The following is a 12690-nucleotide window of genomic DNA, read 5'->3' as shown; positions in this document are numbered from 1 at the left end:
GCCCATTAAACATTCCCTTGCAGACCTGACCTCCCGCTAAGGACTCAGCACAGTAGATTGGGTGTTTAATCTCCAGTTCCCCATCTGAAAAGCAGGAATGTAATCCCTGCTCTGCCTTCCTTAGCACATTTAAAGAATATATCCAAGTGGATACAAAAATAGGTGGAAAGTGGCATTATTGGGAGATAGCGTTCCCTACTCCACTCTACCTCGTCACCACCAGAAGCCTTCACCAGTAGTTTTTCATTCTCTCAAGGCTATTTGCTAAAAACATCCATTGAAGACTATTTTCCCTCCCGTCAGAGCCCACTAGGAAATCTGTTACTTGTCAAGATCCTAAAGCCGGAAAACAATAACTTCAGGGAAGTTACTTGAGAATTTCCCCCAGTCTCTACTGTTTTGAAAAGCCCCGCCTATCTTGTCTACACCACTTTCCTGCACCCCAGTACCCTCTTTGTCTATGGCTTCCTTCCCTGATTGTGCCCTGCTCTCAGGTGAGATGGTGCGACAGGCCCGCATCCTAGCCCAAGCCACGTCTGACCTGGTCAATGCCATCAAGGCTGATGCCGAAGGGGAGAGTGATCTGGAGAATTCCCGCAAGCTGTTAAGCGCTGCCAAGATCCTAGCTGATGCCACAGCTAAGATGGTGGAGGCTGCCAAGGTACCGAAACTTCTGTGCAAACTCCCAGACTAGTCCCTGAGGGGAAATAGAACAGTCTAGACAGTTACCCTCTTCTGATGTGCAGACCCAGGAGAAGCAGAAAATACAAGAGAACAAATAGAGGAGCACTCAGGAAGTAACTGCATCCCTAAGCTGCGGGTGGGTGGTGGCCCAGACTTCCAGCCAGTGTCATTTCCAAAGTCCTTGCTGATTGACTGGCAACCAAACCCTTTTGCTTTCTCTAAGTCCGAGGTCTGCTTTTCCTACCTTTCCTTACTTTGCGGCCACTACCTGCCTGTGACCCCTCTGCTTCCTGGTGTCTTCTGTGAATGCACGTAAGCCTTCAGTCCCAGGGCTCCACTGTTAGCCCTGCAAAGACAATGCAGTGGGACGCAGGGACACAGGGTGCAGAGGACTGTCAGGAAGAAGCCAACAGATTCCCAGGCCTGGGGTTTTTCAGTTTGCGGGAGCGACCAGGTCCCCTTCTTTCGTGTTGCTGAGATTCCCTCCTCTCAACTGCAGCCTCCTGGTCCCTGCTCAACCCCATTGGCTAGTGGTATTTTGCGGGGAGTAGAGGGAGAAACATGGCCCCTTCCCCAAAGAGGAGAAGAAGAAACAGTTCCACCTAAAGAAGGGATTTCAGCATCCCAAAGGGACTCCAGGGTCCCCCCAAGGTTTCCAGTCGCCTTCCAGCTCACCTCAGTGATGATTACCTTTCAGTGGGGATATTAGAAGTGACTTCAGGAGAAAAAGTCTGAGTCTGGAGGGGTCAGAGTAGAGCTTATTCAGGATCCACAGGGCTGCTGGGTGGTGACTGTCTGTCCACCTCTCAGGGAGCAGCCGCCCACCCTGACAGTGAGGAACAACAGCAACGACTTCGGGAGGCAGCTGAGGGTCTACGCATGGCGACTAATGCGGCTGCGCAGAATGCCATCAAAAAAAAGCTGGTGCAGCGCCTGGAGGTGAGGCTGGGAAACAAACCAGGAGCGAGAGAGGGTGGGTGCTGTGGGAGAACTGAAACAAAATGGAGAAGTGTGCGGAGAGAAAGTCACTTAATACTTCCTTGCAGGGTGGCATGGGCAGGGTAAGCCAGGTAGCCCCTTGAGTATGGGAAAGGGGCTTGTCCTGACTACTCTGTCCTCACAGCATGCAGCCAAGCAGGCTGCAGCCTCAGCTACCCAGACCATTGCTGCAGCCCAACATGCAGCTGCCACCCCCAAGGTCTCTGCTGGCCCCCAGCCCCTGCTGGTGCAGAGCTGCAAGGTGAGACTCCAGGGCGCATGTGGGGGCAGGAGGAGGTGTGGGAGAAGAGGGACTTTCCCCTAGTCTGGGGTGGAGGTGGGGGATTCTTATGACATTTTCACCTACAGGCTGTGGCAGAGCAGATTCCACTGCTGGTGCAGGGCGTCCGAGGGAGCCAAGCTCAGCCTGACAGTCCCAGTGCCCAGCTAGCCCTCATTGCTGCCAGCCAGAGCTTCCTGCAGGCAAGGCACTCTCTCCCCACCTCTCAGACTAGACCCTTCCCACCCTTCTAAGTCCCATAGATCTCCCACAGTTTAAATCTCTGCGAGTAGCCTCTGTCCCAGTATTGAGCCCAAGTGCTCACCATGTCCTGTCAGTCCCTGTACCAAGCCCAGGGAAAGATGGTACCCTTTATCTGCCCACCTGTTCCCCTACAGCCAGGTGGGAAGATGGTGGCAGCTGCGAAGGCCTCAGTGCCAACAATTCAGGACCAGGCTTCGGCCATGCAGCTGAGTCAGTGTGCTAAAAACCTTGGCACCGCGTTGGCTGAACTTCGTACCGCTGCCCAGAAGGTATGGGAGCTGGCACTCATTTTGGAAGCTGAGGGTAGAGTCCTGGGATGATGGGGAATCTGCAGAATAACCTACAACGGGGATAATCATATAACCTGAGGCATCAGTGGGACAGAGCAGTACCTCCTATCCCCACGTCATTATAGGCTCAGGAGGCGTGTGGACCTTTGGAGATGGATTCTGCACTGAGTGTGGTACAGAATCTGGAGAGAGACCTGCAGGAGGTGAAGGCAGCAGCTCGAGACGGCAAGCTTAAACCCTTACCTGGGGAGACGGTAAGAATTCATAAACTTCATTCTTACTCAAACCCTGAAGTCTGAATTCCCTCCTGTGCCCCAGAGTTTCCCCAAACCTCATTTAAACTGCCAGATTTCCCCAAGGAGCTTCCTAGTTTCCCTCTTCTCAGTTCCTTCTGCACCAGACCCCCCTTGAGACGCCCCCTTCATCCCTAGATGGAGAAATGTGCCCAGGACCTGGGCAACAGCACCAAAGCAGTGAGCTCTGCCATCGCCAAGCTCCTGGGGGAGGTTACCCAGGGCAATGAGAATTATGCAGGTATGTGGGCAGGGCCAGGAATTGGGCGTATGGTGAGGGGGAGGGAGGAATAGGAGCTGACAGAGAGGAGAGCACTGGGATCAAGTGCCTTTGCCCTTCCTCTCCCTTGTCTCCCAGGTATTGCCGCTCGTGATGTGGCAGGTGGGCTGCGGTCACTGGCCCAGGCTGCGAGGGGTGTAGCTGCCCTGACGTCAGATCCTGCAGTGCAGGCCATTGTGCTTGACACGGCCAGTGACGTACTGGACAAGGCCAGCAGCCTCATCGAGGAGGCGAAAAAGGCAGCTGGCCATCCAGGGGACCCTGAGAGCCAGCAGCGGCTTGCCCAGGTCAGGTACTGGGAAGGGGCCGCTTTCTCCCTCTCCCCCAGGCCCATCAGCAGGCCCACTGTGATTGGAGCAAAGCCTCACCCACACTGACAGAGGGACAGCTTCTAAGGTCTGCTCTTGAGATCTCCTCCCTGGACCCCACCCTTTCTCTCCGTCCTAGTACAAGTGCCTCAGTCAGACTGAGTCAGGGGCCCAGCTAAAGACCAAGTTGGGGGAAGTTTGATCACTGTCATTAATACCCTAACTTCAACCTACTCAGCTACAACGTCCCCTTTCCTCTTTCGTTTCAGAGGCAACAGAGCAGTTACCTTCCATGTCCTATGGGCGGAGGGGATGTCCCAAACTGTTCCATTTTGGCAACCCCCCGTCAACCCCTCATCTCTTTCCTACCTCAGGTGGCGAAAGCAGTGACCCAGGCACTGAACCGCTGTGTCAGCTGCCTACCTGGCCAGAGAGATGTGGACAATGCCCTGAGAGCAGTGGGAGACGCCAGCAAGCGACTCCTGAGTGACTCGGTAGGAGGACTGGGGGTGTGAGGGGAACATAGGAGCCAAAAAACTCCGAGCTTCTCCTTCCACCTATAGAACCTCCTTGACCCTGACTTCCCAGATGTATCCCCTGTCATTAGTCCCAGGCTCTAGGCCCACCTTCCAGCACCCCTTTACCAAGCTCTGCCTCGCATCATTCCTCATTTTTGCACCCCACTCTCTCTCTGACCCTGCAGCTTCCCTCTAGCACTGGGACATTTCAGGAAGCTCAGAGCCGGTTGAATGAAGCCGCTGCTGGGCTGAACCAGGCAGCCACAGAACTGGTGCAGGCCTCTCGGGGAACCCCTCAGGACCTGGCTCGAGCCTCAGGACGATTCGGACAGGACTTCAGCACCTTCTTGGAAGCTGGCGTGGAGATGGCAGGACAAGCTCCGGTATGAAGAGGCACAGGACTTAGTTTAAGAGTTAGATAGGAGGCACCTGTGTGGCCATGGAGGCCTGCCCTGCTCCTGGCTCCCTCCCCTCTCAAATCTGTAGCAGCACTTGAGTGTCTGGGACAGAAGATCCCTTTTAGAGACAGATAGGAAAGGACTAGACAATATATTGATGGGCCTCCTCGCCTTCAACAGAGCCAGGAGGACCGGGCCCAGGTCGTGTCCAACTTGAAGGGCATCTCCATGTCTTCAAGCAAACTTCTTCTGGCTGCCAAGGCCCTGTCCACAGACCCTGCTGCCCCCAACCTCAAGAGTCAGCTAGCTGCAGCTGCCCGGTAAGTAGGAGCTGGGAAGCCCAGCCCTGGAGTGTTGGAGAGACTGCGGGGGAGCTCTTCATGAGATGTCCCCAGCTTAGGAGTGGTCCCACCCAAAAGAGAAATAGCTAGGGACTCTTTGTAGATGGGACCCAGGAATGCTGGCCTACCCATGCATCCATTCTCTCACCCTTCTGTTCCTGCCAGGGCGGTGACCGACAGCATCAACCAGCTCATCACCATGTGTACCCAGCAGGCGCCAGGCCAGAAAGAGTGTGACAATGCCCTGCGGGAATTGGAGGTTGGCAGTTGGCAAGCTAACTGAGCTGGAGATTGAAGAGGGTGTTACGGGTCTAGGGGTGTGGGAGGTGTCCTGGATCTTACTTCACTCTCCACCTACAGACTGTCCGGGAACTCCTAGAGAACCCAGTCCAGCCCATCAACGACATGTCCTACTTTGGCTGCCTGGACAGTGTAATGGAGAACTCGAAGGCAAGTACAGCTGGGAACCCAGGAGGGCAGGGGGCAGAAAGATGGAACTAACCAAGGGCTGCTCTACCCCTCTGATGATGACCTGACTCCTGATACCTTCTGTTCCTCAGGTACTGGGTGAGGCCATGACTGGCATCTCCCAAAATGCCAAGAACGGAAACCTGCCGGAGTTCGGAGAGGCCATTTCCACAGCCTCCAAGGCCCTCTGCGGTTTCACCGAGGCAGCCGCCCAGGTTATTCTCCTGAGATGATTCCCGGAATGCCCTGCTTTCCTTTTCCCGACCTCTTCATGGCCTGACACATATGTAGATAAATCAAGAAGTTATGTTTGCAAGACCAGCTCTGTGGAAACGGGTTCTTCCTGCCTCCTGAAGTGCAGATATTTGTCAATAATCATGGAACCCCAACCGTTCTGATCGCAGTCACTCCTACACCTGGTGCCTTGGGTTAGGGTTGCTCTGTCCAACCACTGGGCCTTTTCCAGCCCTGGCTTTCTTGGTATATACTAATTAGTATGTGCAAATAATTTGTCACATAATTACCACTCTATCAAAATAGGACCAGTAACTAAACTTACAGTTATTTGAATTACTACTTAACTTTGCCTTTTACTACATTATAAAGTATAAAACAACCAATTAGCTCTGACAGTATTTTGCTTTAGGATACACGTCCTTAATACTGACTTGGACTGCTTACCTGAAAGCCTACCATCCTGCGCCCTCAGCCTCCCCTACCTCCCATCACCCTGTTCTCTTGGGTGGCCTGCTCTATATGTCTTAACTTATTTCTGGAAAAGCATAAAGAGAAAAAAAAGCAAACTCGAAGTACGAATCCAACCTTACAATGGACTTGAAATCATAAAAACCATGTTGGCAACCATTACACCCATTCCCCTTTCCTCTTTCCAAATCTCTGAAGCTTGGAGGTGTTGTAAATTTAATTAGCCTAACAACCTCCATAGTTTTAGAACTACCGTATTTTGCCATATATAATGCGCACTCACATTTTTGGCCCAAACTTTCAGGGGAAAAAATCTTTCATTTTAATTTTTTTAATTCAAATTTTTATTTGTTTACATTTATGTACTTGGTTTTTATATTATAAAGGAATTTTAGGATTTATTTTTTAATATATGGCACAAGAAATTTTATGTAACAAATAATTACAAAACACAAGAACAGTTACAAGGTACAAGAAGTTTTATGTACCATTAACAAATTTACAATATTAATACATCATAGAAGACCAAGAACTCTTCATTGTTGCAAGTTCAGCAAAACTGATGATCGTATTCCGGGGGTATTATTTTGCATATAGATACCGTTATTGATTTCTAGAGTTACACTTTTAACTCACAAGCATAAGTAAAAGAACTAAAAACATTTATATACGGAATTAGTACTATCCATATATAATGAGCATCCTTCTTTTTCCCTCACAAATTTGGGCAAAAAAGTGCGTATTATACATGGCAAAATACAGTATGTCTTTAAATGATTCTTTGTGTGCAGATGGTATGGTGGGTGGGGGTAGCTGTTGGCTTTCTGTAGTGTCGCTATAGTTTGTTAATACCTTTAATTTGTTATTTATGGTTTAATTTGTTAATAATTTTGTTAATATTGTTTAATATCTTGTTCAGTTTGTTAATGCCTAGTTTGTTAATACCTCCACTCACATAGAATCCTGGCCACTAAACTTACCCCTATTCTCCTTTGTCCCCACTATCACTATTCGATTCCTACCTGTAGACTGTTCTTTACTCCTCATTTTCAAACTTCTCTCTCCGCAGGCTGCATATCTGGTTGGCGTCTCTGACCCCAACAGCCAAGCTGGACAGCAAGGGCTGGTGGAGCCCACACAGTTTGCCCGTGCAAACCAGGCAATTCAGATGGCCTGTCAGAGTTTGGGGGAGTCTGGCTGTACCCAGGCCCAGGTAACTCAAGGGAACAGGTACCATGGGCAAGTCTAGGAAAGGATGCCAAGCCAGGGTGGACTGGCCCGTGGGGAAAGGAGGAAATGTGGGAAATATGGGGAAAAAGAGGGCTAAGAGCCATCTCTGACCTTCCTTCCACACATGATTTCTCTTTGGTAATTGTCTTCTGCCATGTTTCTCATCATTCTTTCAGTTGTTTCTAAGTTCACAACTTCTCTGTAGACGTTTGAGCTTCCTCTCTTACTGATCCCGTTGGGATTTCGTCTTTCATCTTACTGACCCCGTTAGTGTTTGTCTTTCTTCTTCCCCCTCCCTCACCCCCTGTTCATCTTTGAGTATCTGTCTCCCAAATCTGAACTTTCCAGGTGACTCTGTCTTTCCTAAGTAGACATCCAAAGGTATTGCTCTCCATCCCCCAACCTGCAGGCAGCTCCTCCGTGGGTGTACACACTTCCCTCCTGCCCTCATGGCTCTTCCACGTGTCTGTCTCCTCAGGTGCTCTCGGCAGCCACCATTGTGGCCAAACACACCTCTGCACTGTGTAACAGCTGCCGCCTGGCTTCTGCTCGTACCGCCAATCCTACCGCCAAGCGCCAGTTTGTACAGTCAGCCAAGGAGGTGGCCAACAGCACAGCCAATCTTGTCAAGACCATCAAGGTTCCCAATGTTTGAATTCTCCTCCTCTCCTTGACCTATCCAGTCTTCTCTTTCTTGAGTATCCCCATCATTCCCCGAGGCCTTCTTCTAAATCCCTTCTTCCTGAGCCCAAGCCCTTTCCTATTTATCTTGGTCATCACCAATCTCCCCACACCTTTAAGCTCAAGAGGGAGAGCTGGGCTTCACCCCCTTTGCCTCCAGTCTGTCCTGAGGGCCTCTCTCTCACCCACTTCCAGGCGCTAGACGGGGCCTTCACGGATGAGAACCGTGCCCAGTGCCAAGCAGCAACAGCCCCTCTGCTGGAGGCTGTGGACAACCTGAGTGCCTTTGCATCTAACCCTGAGTTTGCCAGCATTCCTGCCCAGATCAGCCCTGAGGTGAGGCAGCCTGAAGGGAGAACCAGTGAGCCAGCTGCCACCTCATCTCGGGAGTTGTGAGACTTACCTGTTTTCTGCCCTCTCCCCAGGGCCGGGCTGCCATGGAGCCCATTGTGATCTCTGCCAAGACAATGTTGGAGAGTGCTGGGGGACTAATTCAGACAGCCCGGGCCCTGGCAGTCAATCCCCGGGACCCCCCACGCTGGTCCGTGCTAGCTGGTCACTCCCGTACGGTCTCGGACTCCATCAAGAAGCTTATTACAAGCATGAGGTATTGAGGGGATGGAGAACCAGTGTGACTGGGGGACATACATTGGGGAGGGATGGGCACTTCGGTGCAATTAGATGGGCTAGTGTTGGAGGATACCTGTTACCAAGATTTGGGGGACATAGGGGAGAATAGGCCAGCCTTGTTTCAAGAGGATGTTCTTGGTATGGGAGCCTGTGATGTGTCTGCAGGGACAAGGCCCCGGGGCAGCTGGAGTGTGAGACGGCCATCGCAGCTCTGAACAGCTGTCTGCGTGACCTCGACCAGGCTTCCCTTGCTGCAGTCAGCCAGCAGCTTGCTCCCCGGGAGGGGATCTCTCAAGAGGTAAGGGGGCAGAGGGTTATGTGAAAGGTTGTGTCGGGCAAGAGAGATGGCAGACTTGAGGAAGGTGGGGACTCAGGAGAGGGTTTCACAGAGGCATCAGGAGGACGGACCATGCCAGGGGCAGTTAGTTAGTTTGGTATGGAAGGAACAGTGGGGTCCTGTGCAAGCAGAGGGTCCTGTTCCAGGTCACAGGGCTAACATCCGCTTCCTCCCCAGGCCTTACACACCCAGATGCTCACCGCAGTGCAGGAGATCTCCCACCTTATTGAGCCACTGGCCAGTGCTGCCCGGGCTGAAGCCTCCCAGCTGGGACACAAGGTACCTGGGGAGACAAGTGGGGAGTCCTGGGGGTAGGGTGAAGAGAGTCCCTGGCCCAGCTGACCCCATTCCAACCCCTTGCCTCAGGTGTCTCAGATGGCCCAGTACTTTGAGCCACTCACCCTGGCTGCGGTAGGTGCCGCCTCCAAGACCTTGAGCCACCCGCAGCAGATGGCACTCCTGGACCAAACTAAAACCTTGGCAGAGTCTGCCTTGCAGTTGCTGTACACAGCCAAGGAGGCTGGTGGTAACCCCAAGGTATGGAGAGCTGGGAGGGAGGGGCTACCACTAGTTAGGGGTCAGGGAAGCCGGAACAGGACCCCCCTCCACTCACTCTACCCCACAGCAAGCAGCTCACACCCAGGAAGCCCTGGAGGAGGCTGTGCAGATGATGACAGAGGCTGTAGAGGACCTGACAACAACCCTCAATGAGGCAGCCAGTGCTGCTGGGGTCGTGAGTGGCATGGTGGACTCCATCACCCAGGCCATCAACCAGGTTAGAGTCTTAGGACGCCTGTGGGCACTGAGGCTACCCTGGGCCAGGGTTCCTGAGCACAGTGGCAGAGGCCCTGATCATCTTCCCCATTTCCCCATCCTCCCCCCTCAGCTAGATGAAGGACCAATGGGTGAACCAGAAGGTTCCTTCGTGGATTACCAGACAACTATGGTGCGGACAGCCAAGGCCATTGCTGTTACTGTTCAGGAGATGGTGAGTGTGAGGGAGCATAAGAGGACTGCCCTTGGAGAGCTGAGTTTGGGCATAATTCCCCACCTTTTCCATTATTACTAGGTAACCAAGTCAAACACCAGCCCTGAAGAGCTGGGCCCTCTCGCGAACCAGCTGACCAGCGACTACGGCCGTCTAGCCTCACAAGCCAAGCCTGCAGCTGTGGCTGCTGAAAATGAAGAGGTAAATATGGAGGCAGCTCTGACGTTGCCCCTGCTCCTCCCAGAGAACCCCAGTGGCATGTCCCTTGTTCCTGTTATGTCAGCCTCTGGGGCTATCCCACCCTCAGTTCCCTCTAGTCTTCATAAAAAAGGAAACACACCGTGAGGGCCATTGCACTAAAGAGTGATCAGGGGTCTGTAGGGATGGGATCAAAGCCTTCAGTCACAGGGATAAAGGAGACAGCCCAGGATCTGGGTTTCCTGGCCTCCCACTGTTGCCTCTGCCAGCCCTCATCTGGGCCTATGACTACTGCTCTGTTGTGCTGCAAGTGTATATTCCCTTTAGTTCTTCCTTGTTATAAATCCATGAAGCTCTTCCCTAAGCTCCTGGCTTTCCAAGAAAGCAAGTAATTGTATCTTAGCAAAACACACCTAATCCCCAACCCCAAAACCCTCCACAACCACATACAGGCCAAATTGTAATCCATGGCCCTCTGATTCAAATAGCCCAGCATAAAGTGCTTCTCCCCTCCTTTTCACTGTGCTTAACACAATCCTCACCAGCTGGTGCCCACATGCTATTATTATCTGTGTGTAGGTGACCTCCCGCCGAAAGGATGTGAAACAGGAAAAGTCTGTGTGCTCCAGTGCATGTTTTTTTTAGGTCGTTGGTGACTCTTCTGAGCACAGTGGAGGTACCCTGAGTTCCCCTCGTAAAATCCATTTTCCTTTTCCATCTGCTAACAGATAGGTGCCCACATCAAGCACCGGGTACAGGAGCTGGGACACGGCTGTTCTGCTCTGGTCACCAAGGCAGGTGCCCTGCAGTGCAGCCCCAGTGACGCCTACACCAAGAAGGAGCTCATAGAATGTGCCCGGAGAGTCTCCGAAAAGGTGACTGTGCTCATCCCCGTGGACTGAGGGGCTGGCTCCCCGACCCTGCAGCCTTTCCCATCCTCCTCCAGCCTTCCAAGCCCTCTCCTCTGTCCCTTCTCCCGAGCACCAGTGACCTTTCTCTTTCACATGGCCCCTACCACAGTCACCACGTGACTTTCCTCTCCCAGGTCTCCCACGTGCTGGCTGCGCTCCAGGCAGGGAATCGTGGCACCCAGGCCTGCATCACGGCAGCCAGTGCCGTGTCCGGCATCATTGCCGACCTCGACACCACCATCATGTTTGCTACTGCTGGCACCCTCAATCGGGAAGGTGCTGAAACCTTCGCTGACCACCGGTGAGGAGGGAACGGGACCTCAGGGAGGCAGGGGGTGGGTGGGGCCAGAAGAGGCTGGAGGGGCAGGGGGCGGGGTCTGAGGAAGGCTGACTAGGCTGGGCCCACCCTCAGGGAGGGCATTCTGAAGACGGCGAAGGTGCTGGTGGAGGACACCAAGGTCCTGGTACAGAATGCAGCTGGCAGCCAGGAGAAGTTGGCACAGGCTGCCCAGTCCTCTGTGGCCACCATCACCCGCCTCGCTGACGTGGTCAAGCTGGGTGCAGCCAGCCTAGGAGCCGAGGACCCTGAGACCCAGGTATCCACCTGACACCCCTAATCCTGGTCAGATCCACTTCCTATTCCCCCTTTTCCTCCCACAGACCAGAGCCTCTGCTCTCCCATACAGGTGGTGCTGATCAATGCAGTGAAAGATGTGGCCAAGGCCCTGGGAGACCTCATCAGTGCAACAAAGGCTGCAGCTGGCAAAGTTGGGGACGACCCTGCTGTGTGGCAGCTCAAGAACTCTGCCAAGGTGGGCGGGAATGACAGCAACCTCAGGAGAGGGAGCAGATCAACGTTCCTCTTGTTCCTTAAAATGATCCCCTCCCCCACCCCTGACACTCCTAGGTGATGGTGACCAATGTGACATCGTTGCTCAAGACTGTGAAAGCTGTGGAAGATGAGGCTACCAAAGGCACGCGGGCCCTGGAGGCAACCACAGAACATATACGGCAGGAACTGGCGGTGAGCAGAAGTCCGAGGTGTCAGGGCCTCAAGTCACAGAGAGGGATCGATCCAGACAGTGAGCCCCTACCTCATGTATTCACAGAAGTGTAGACAGTCACACACATACTTCTCGCTCATTACCAAACTTCCTAAGTGAGCTACACTCACGTCTTTCCCTTCCTCACCTTTTTACTCCTTAGCATTTGACAATTATCTCCTTTCACCACCCTCCCACTTTCTCCAGTCGCTAGTGGCCTGTTAGTTGTCACATCCAGTGGCCTCTTCTTGGCCTGCATCCTCTTCAAACATTTCCAAAGCATTTTGCTGTGGTAACAAGCTTCTCTTTGAAATTCTTCCTTCCTTTGCCTTCTTGACACTGGTGTTTCTCTTGCCTCTCTAACATCTCTTCTGTAGTCGTTATTGAATCACCTTCAGCATAGTAATCATAGAGCGCTTTCCACAATTGTACAAATAGCCTTCTTTCTCTGTTCTCTTCATTAGCAAGTGTAACCACTTTCATTATCATTGTCTAAGAAATTCACTTTCAGTTCTGAATGTAGTTACTTTCCAGTGCCTGTGTGACATCACCACAGAGATGCAGCGCCTCCCAGCCAGCATTTCTTTCTGACACGCTACTTCCTGTTAATAGTGGTAATAACCGCCCAGTCAGGAAGACTCCCCTCAGTCATCTTTGACTTCACTGTTTTCTTCACCATATCCAGGCCATTGCCAAGGCCTTCCAACGACCCTTCTCCGTTCTCTTTTCTTTCCTCTCGTCCCTTTTCCCAATCCCACAGTCAGCACTCTGGTTCAGGTTTTCATTCGCCCTCCCTCCCTCCCGGGGACTGCAGTACCAGTTTGCTACCTGGTCTCCCTGCCTTCAGTCTCTTTCACGCTCATCT

General features: G+C 52.5%; 1 protein-coding gene across 3 annotated transcripts in view; it reads left to right on the top strand.

The window, feature by feature from the left end:
- The window catches only part of TLN1 (talin 1), a 31700-nt gene that overhangs the window by 14579 nt on the left and 4431 nt on the right, over positions 1-12690 (top strand). For all 3 annotated transcript variants that reach the window (XM_033121966.1, XM_033121964.1, XM_033121965.1), the window contains 29 exons: positions 495-661; positions 1495-1623; positions 1808-1924; positions 2032-2145; positions 2341-2475; positions 2622-2750; positions 2928-3030; positions 3148-3356; positions 3752-3871; positions 4081-4278; positions 4474-4613; positions 4800-4893; positions 4995-5084; positions 5195-5317; positions 6877-7020; positions 7516-7677; positions 7914-8054; positions 8144-8325; positions 8514-8646; positions 8863-8964; positions 9052-9222; positions 9311-9460; positions 9572-9673; positions 9755-9874; positions 10600-10746; positions 10917-11083; positions 11195-11378; positions 11469-11594; positions 11690-11806. In XM_033121966.1, coding sequence (XP_032977857.1) covers positions 495-661; positions 1495-1623; positions 1808-1924; positions 2032-2145; positions 2341-2475; positions 2622-2750; positions 2928-3030; positions 3148-3356; positions 3752-3871; positions 4081-4278; positions 4474-4613; positions 4800-4893; positions 4995-5084; positions 5195-5317; positions 6877-7020; positions 7516-7677; positions 7914-8054; positions 8144-8325; positions 8514-8646; positions 8863-8964; positions 9052-9222; positions 9311-9460; positions 9572-9673; positions 9755-9874; positions 10600-10746; positions 10917-11083; positions 11195-11378; positions 11469-11594; positions 11690-11806 — 4016 coding nt within the window. The remainder of the gene's footprint in view (positions 1-494; positions 662-1494; positions 1624-1807; positions 1925-2031; positions 2146-2340; positions 2476-2621; positions 2751-2927; positions 3031-3147; positions 3357-3751; positions 3872-4080; positions 4279-4473; positions 4614-4799; positions 4894-4994; positions 5085-5194; positions 5318-6876; positions 7021-7515; positions 7678-7913; positions 8055-8143; positions 8326-8513; positions 8647-8862; positions 8965-9051; positions 9223-9310; positions 9461-9571; positions 9674-9754; positions 9875-10599; positions 10747-10916; positions 11084-11194; positions 11379-11468; positions 11595-11689; positions 11807-12690) is intronic.

The sequence above is a fragment of the Rhinolophus ferrumequinum genome, chromosome 12 (genome assembly GCF_004115265.2).
Source record: "Rhinolophus ferrumequinum isolate MPI-CBG mRhiFer1 chromosome 12, mRhiFer1_v1.p, whole genome shotgun sequence".
Taxonomy (NCBI): Eukaryota; Metazoa; Chordata; class Mammalia; order Chiroptera; family Rhinolophidae; genus Rhinolophus; species Rhinolophus ferrumequinum.
The sequence above is the reverse complement of the archived record's forward strand: the minus strand, read 5'-3'. Positions and strand labels throughout refer to the sequence as shown.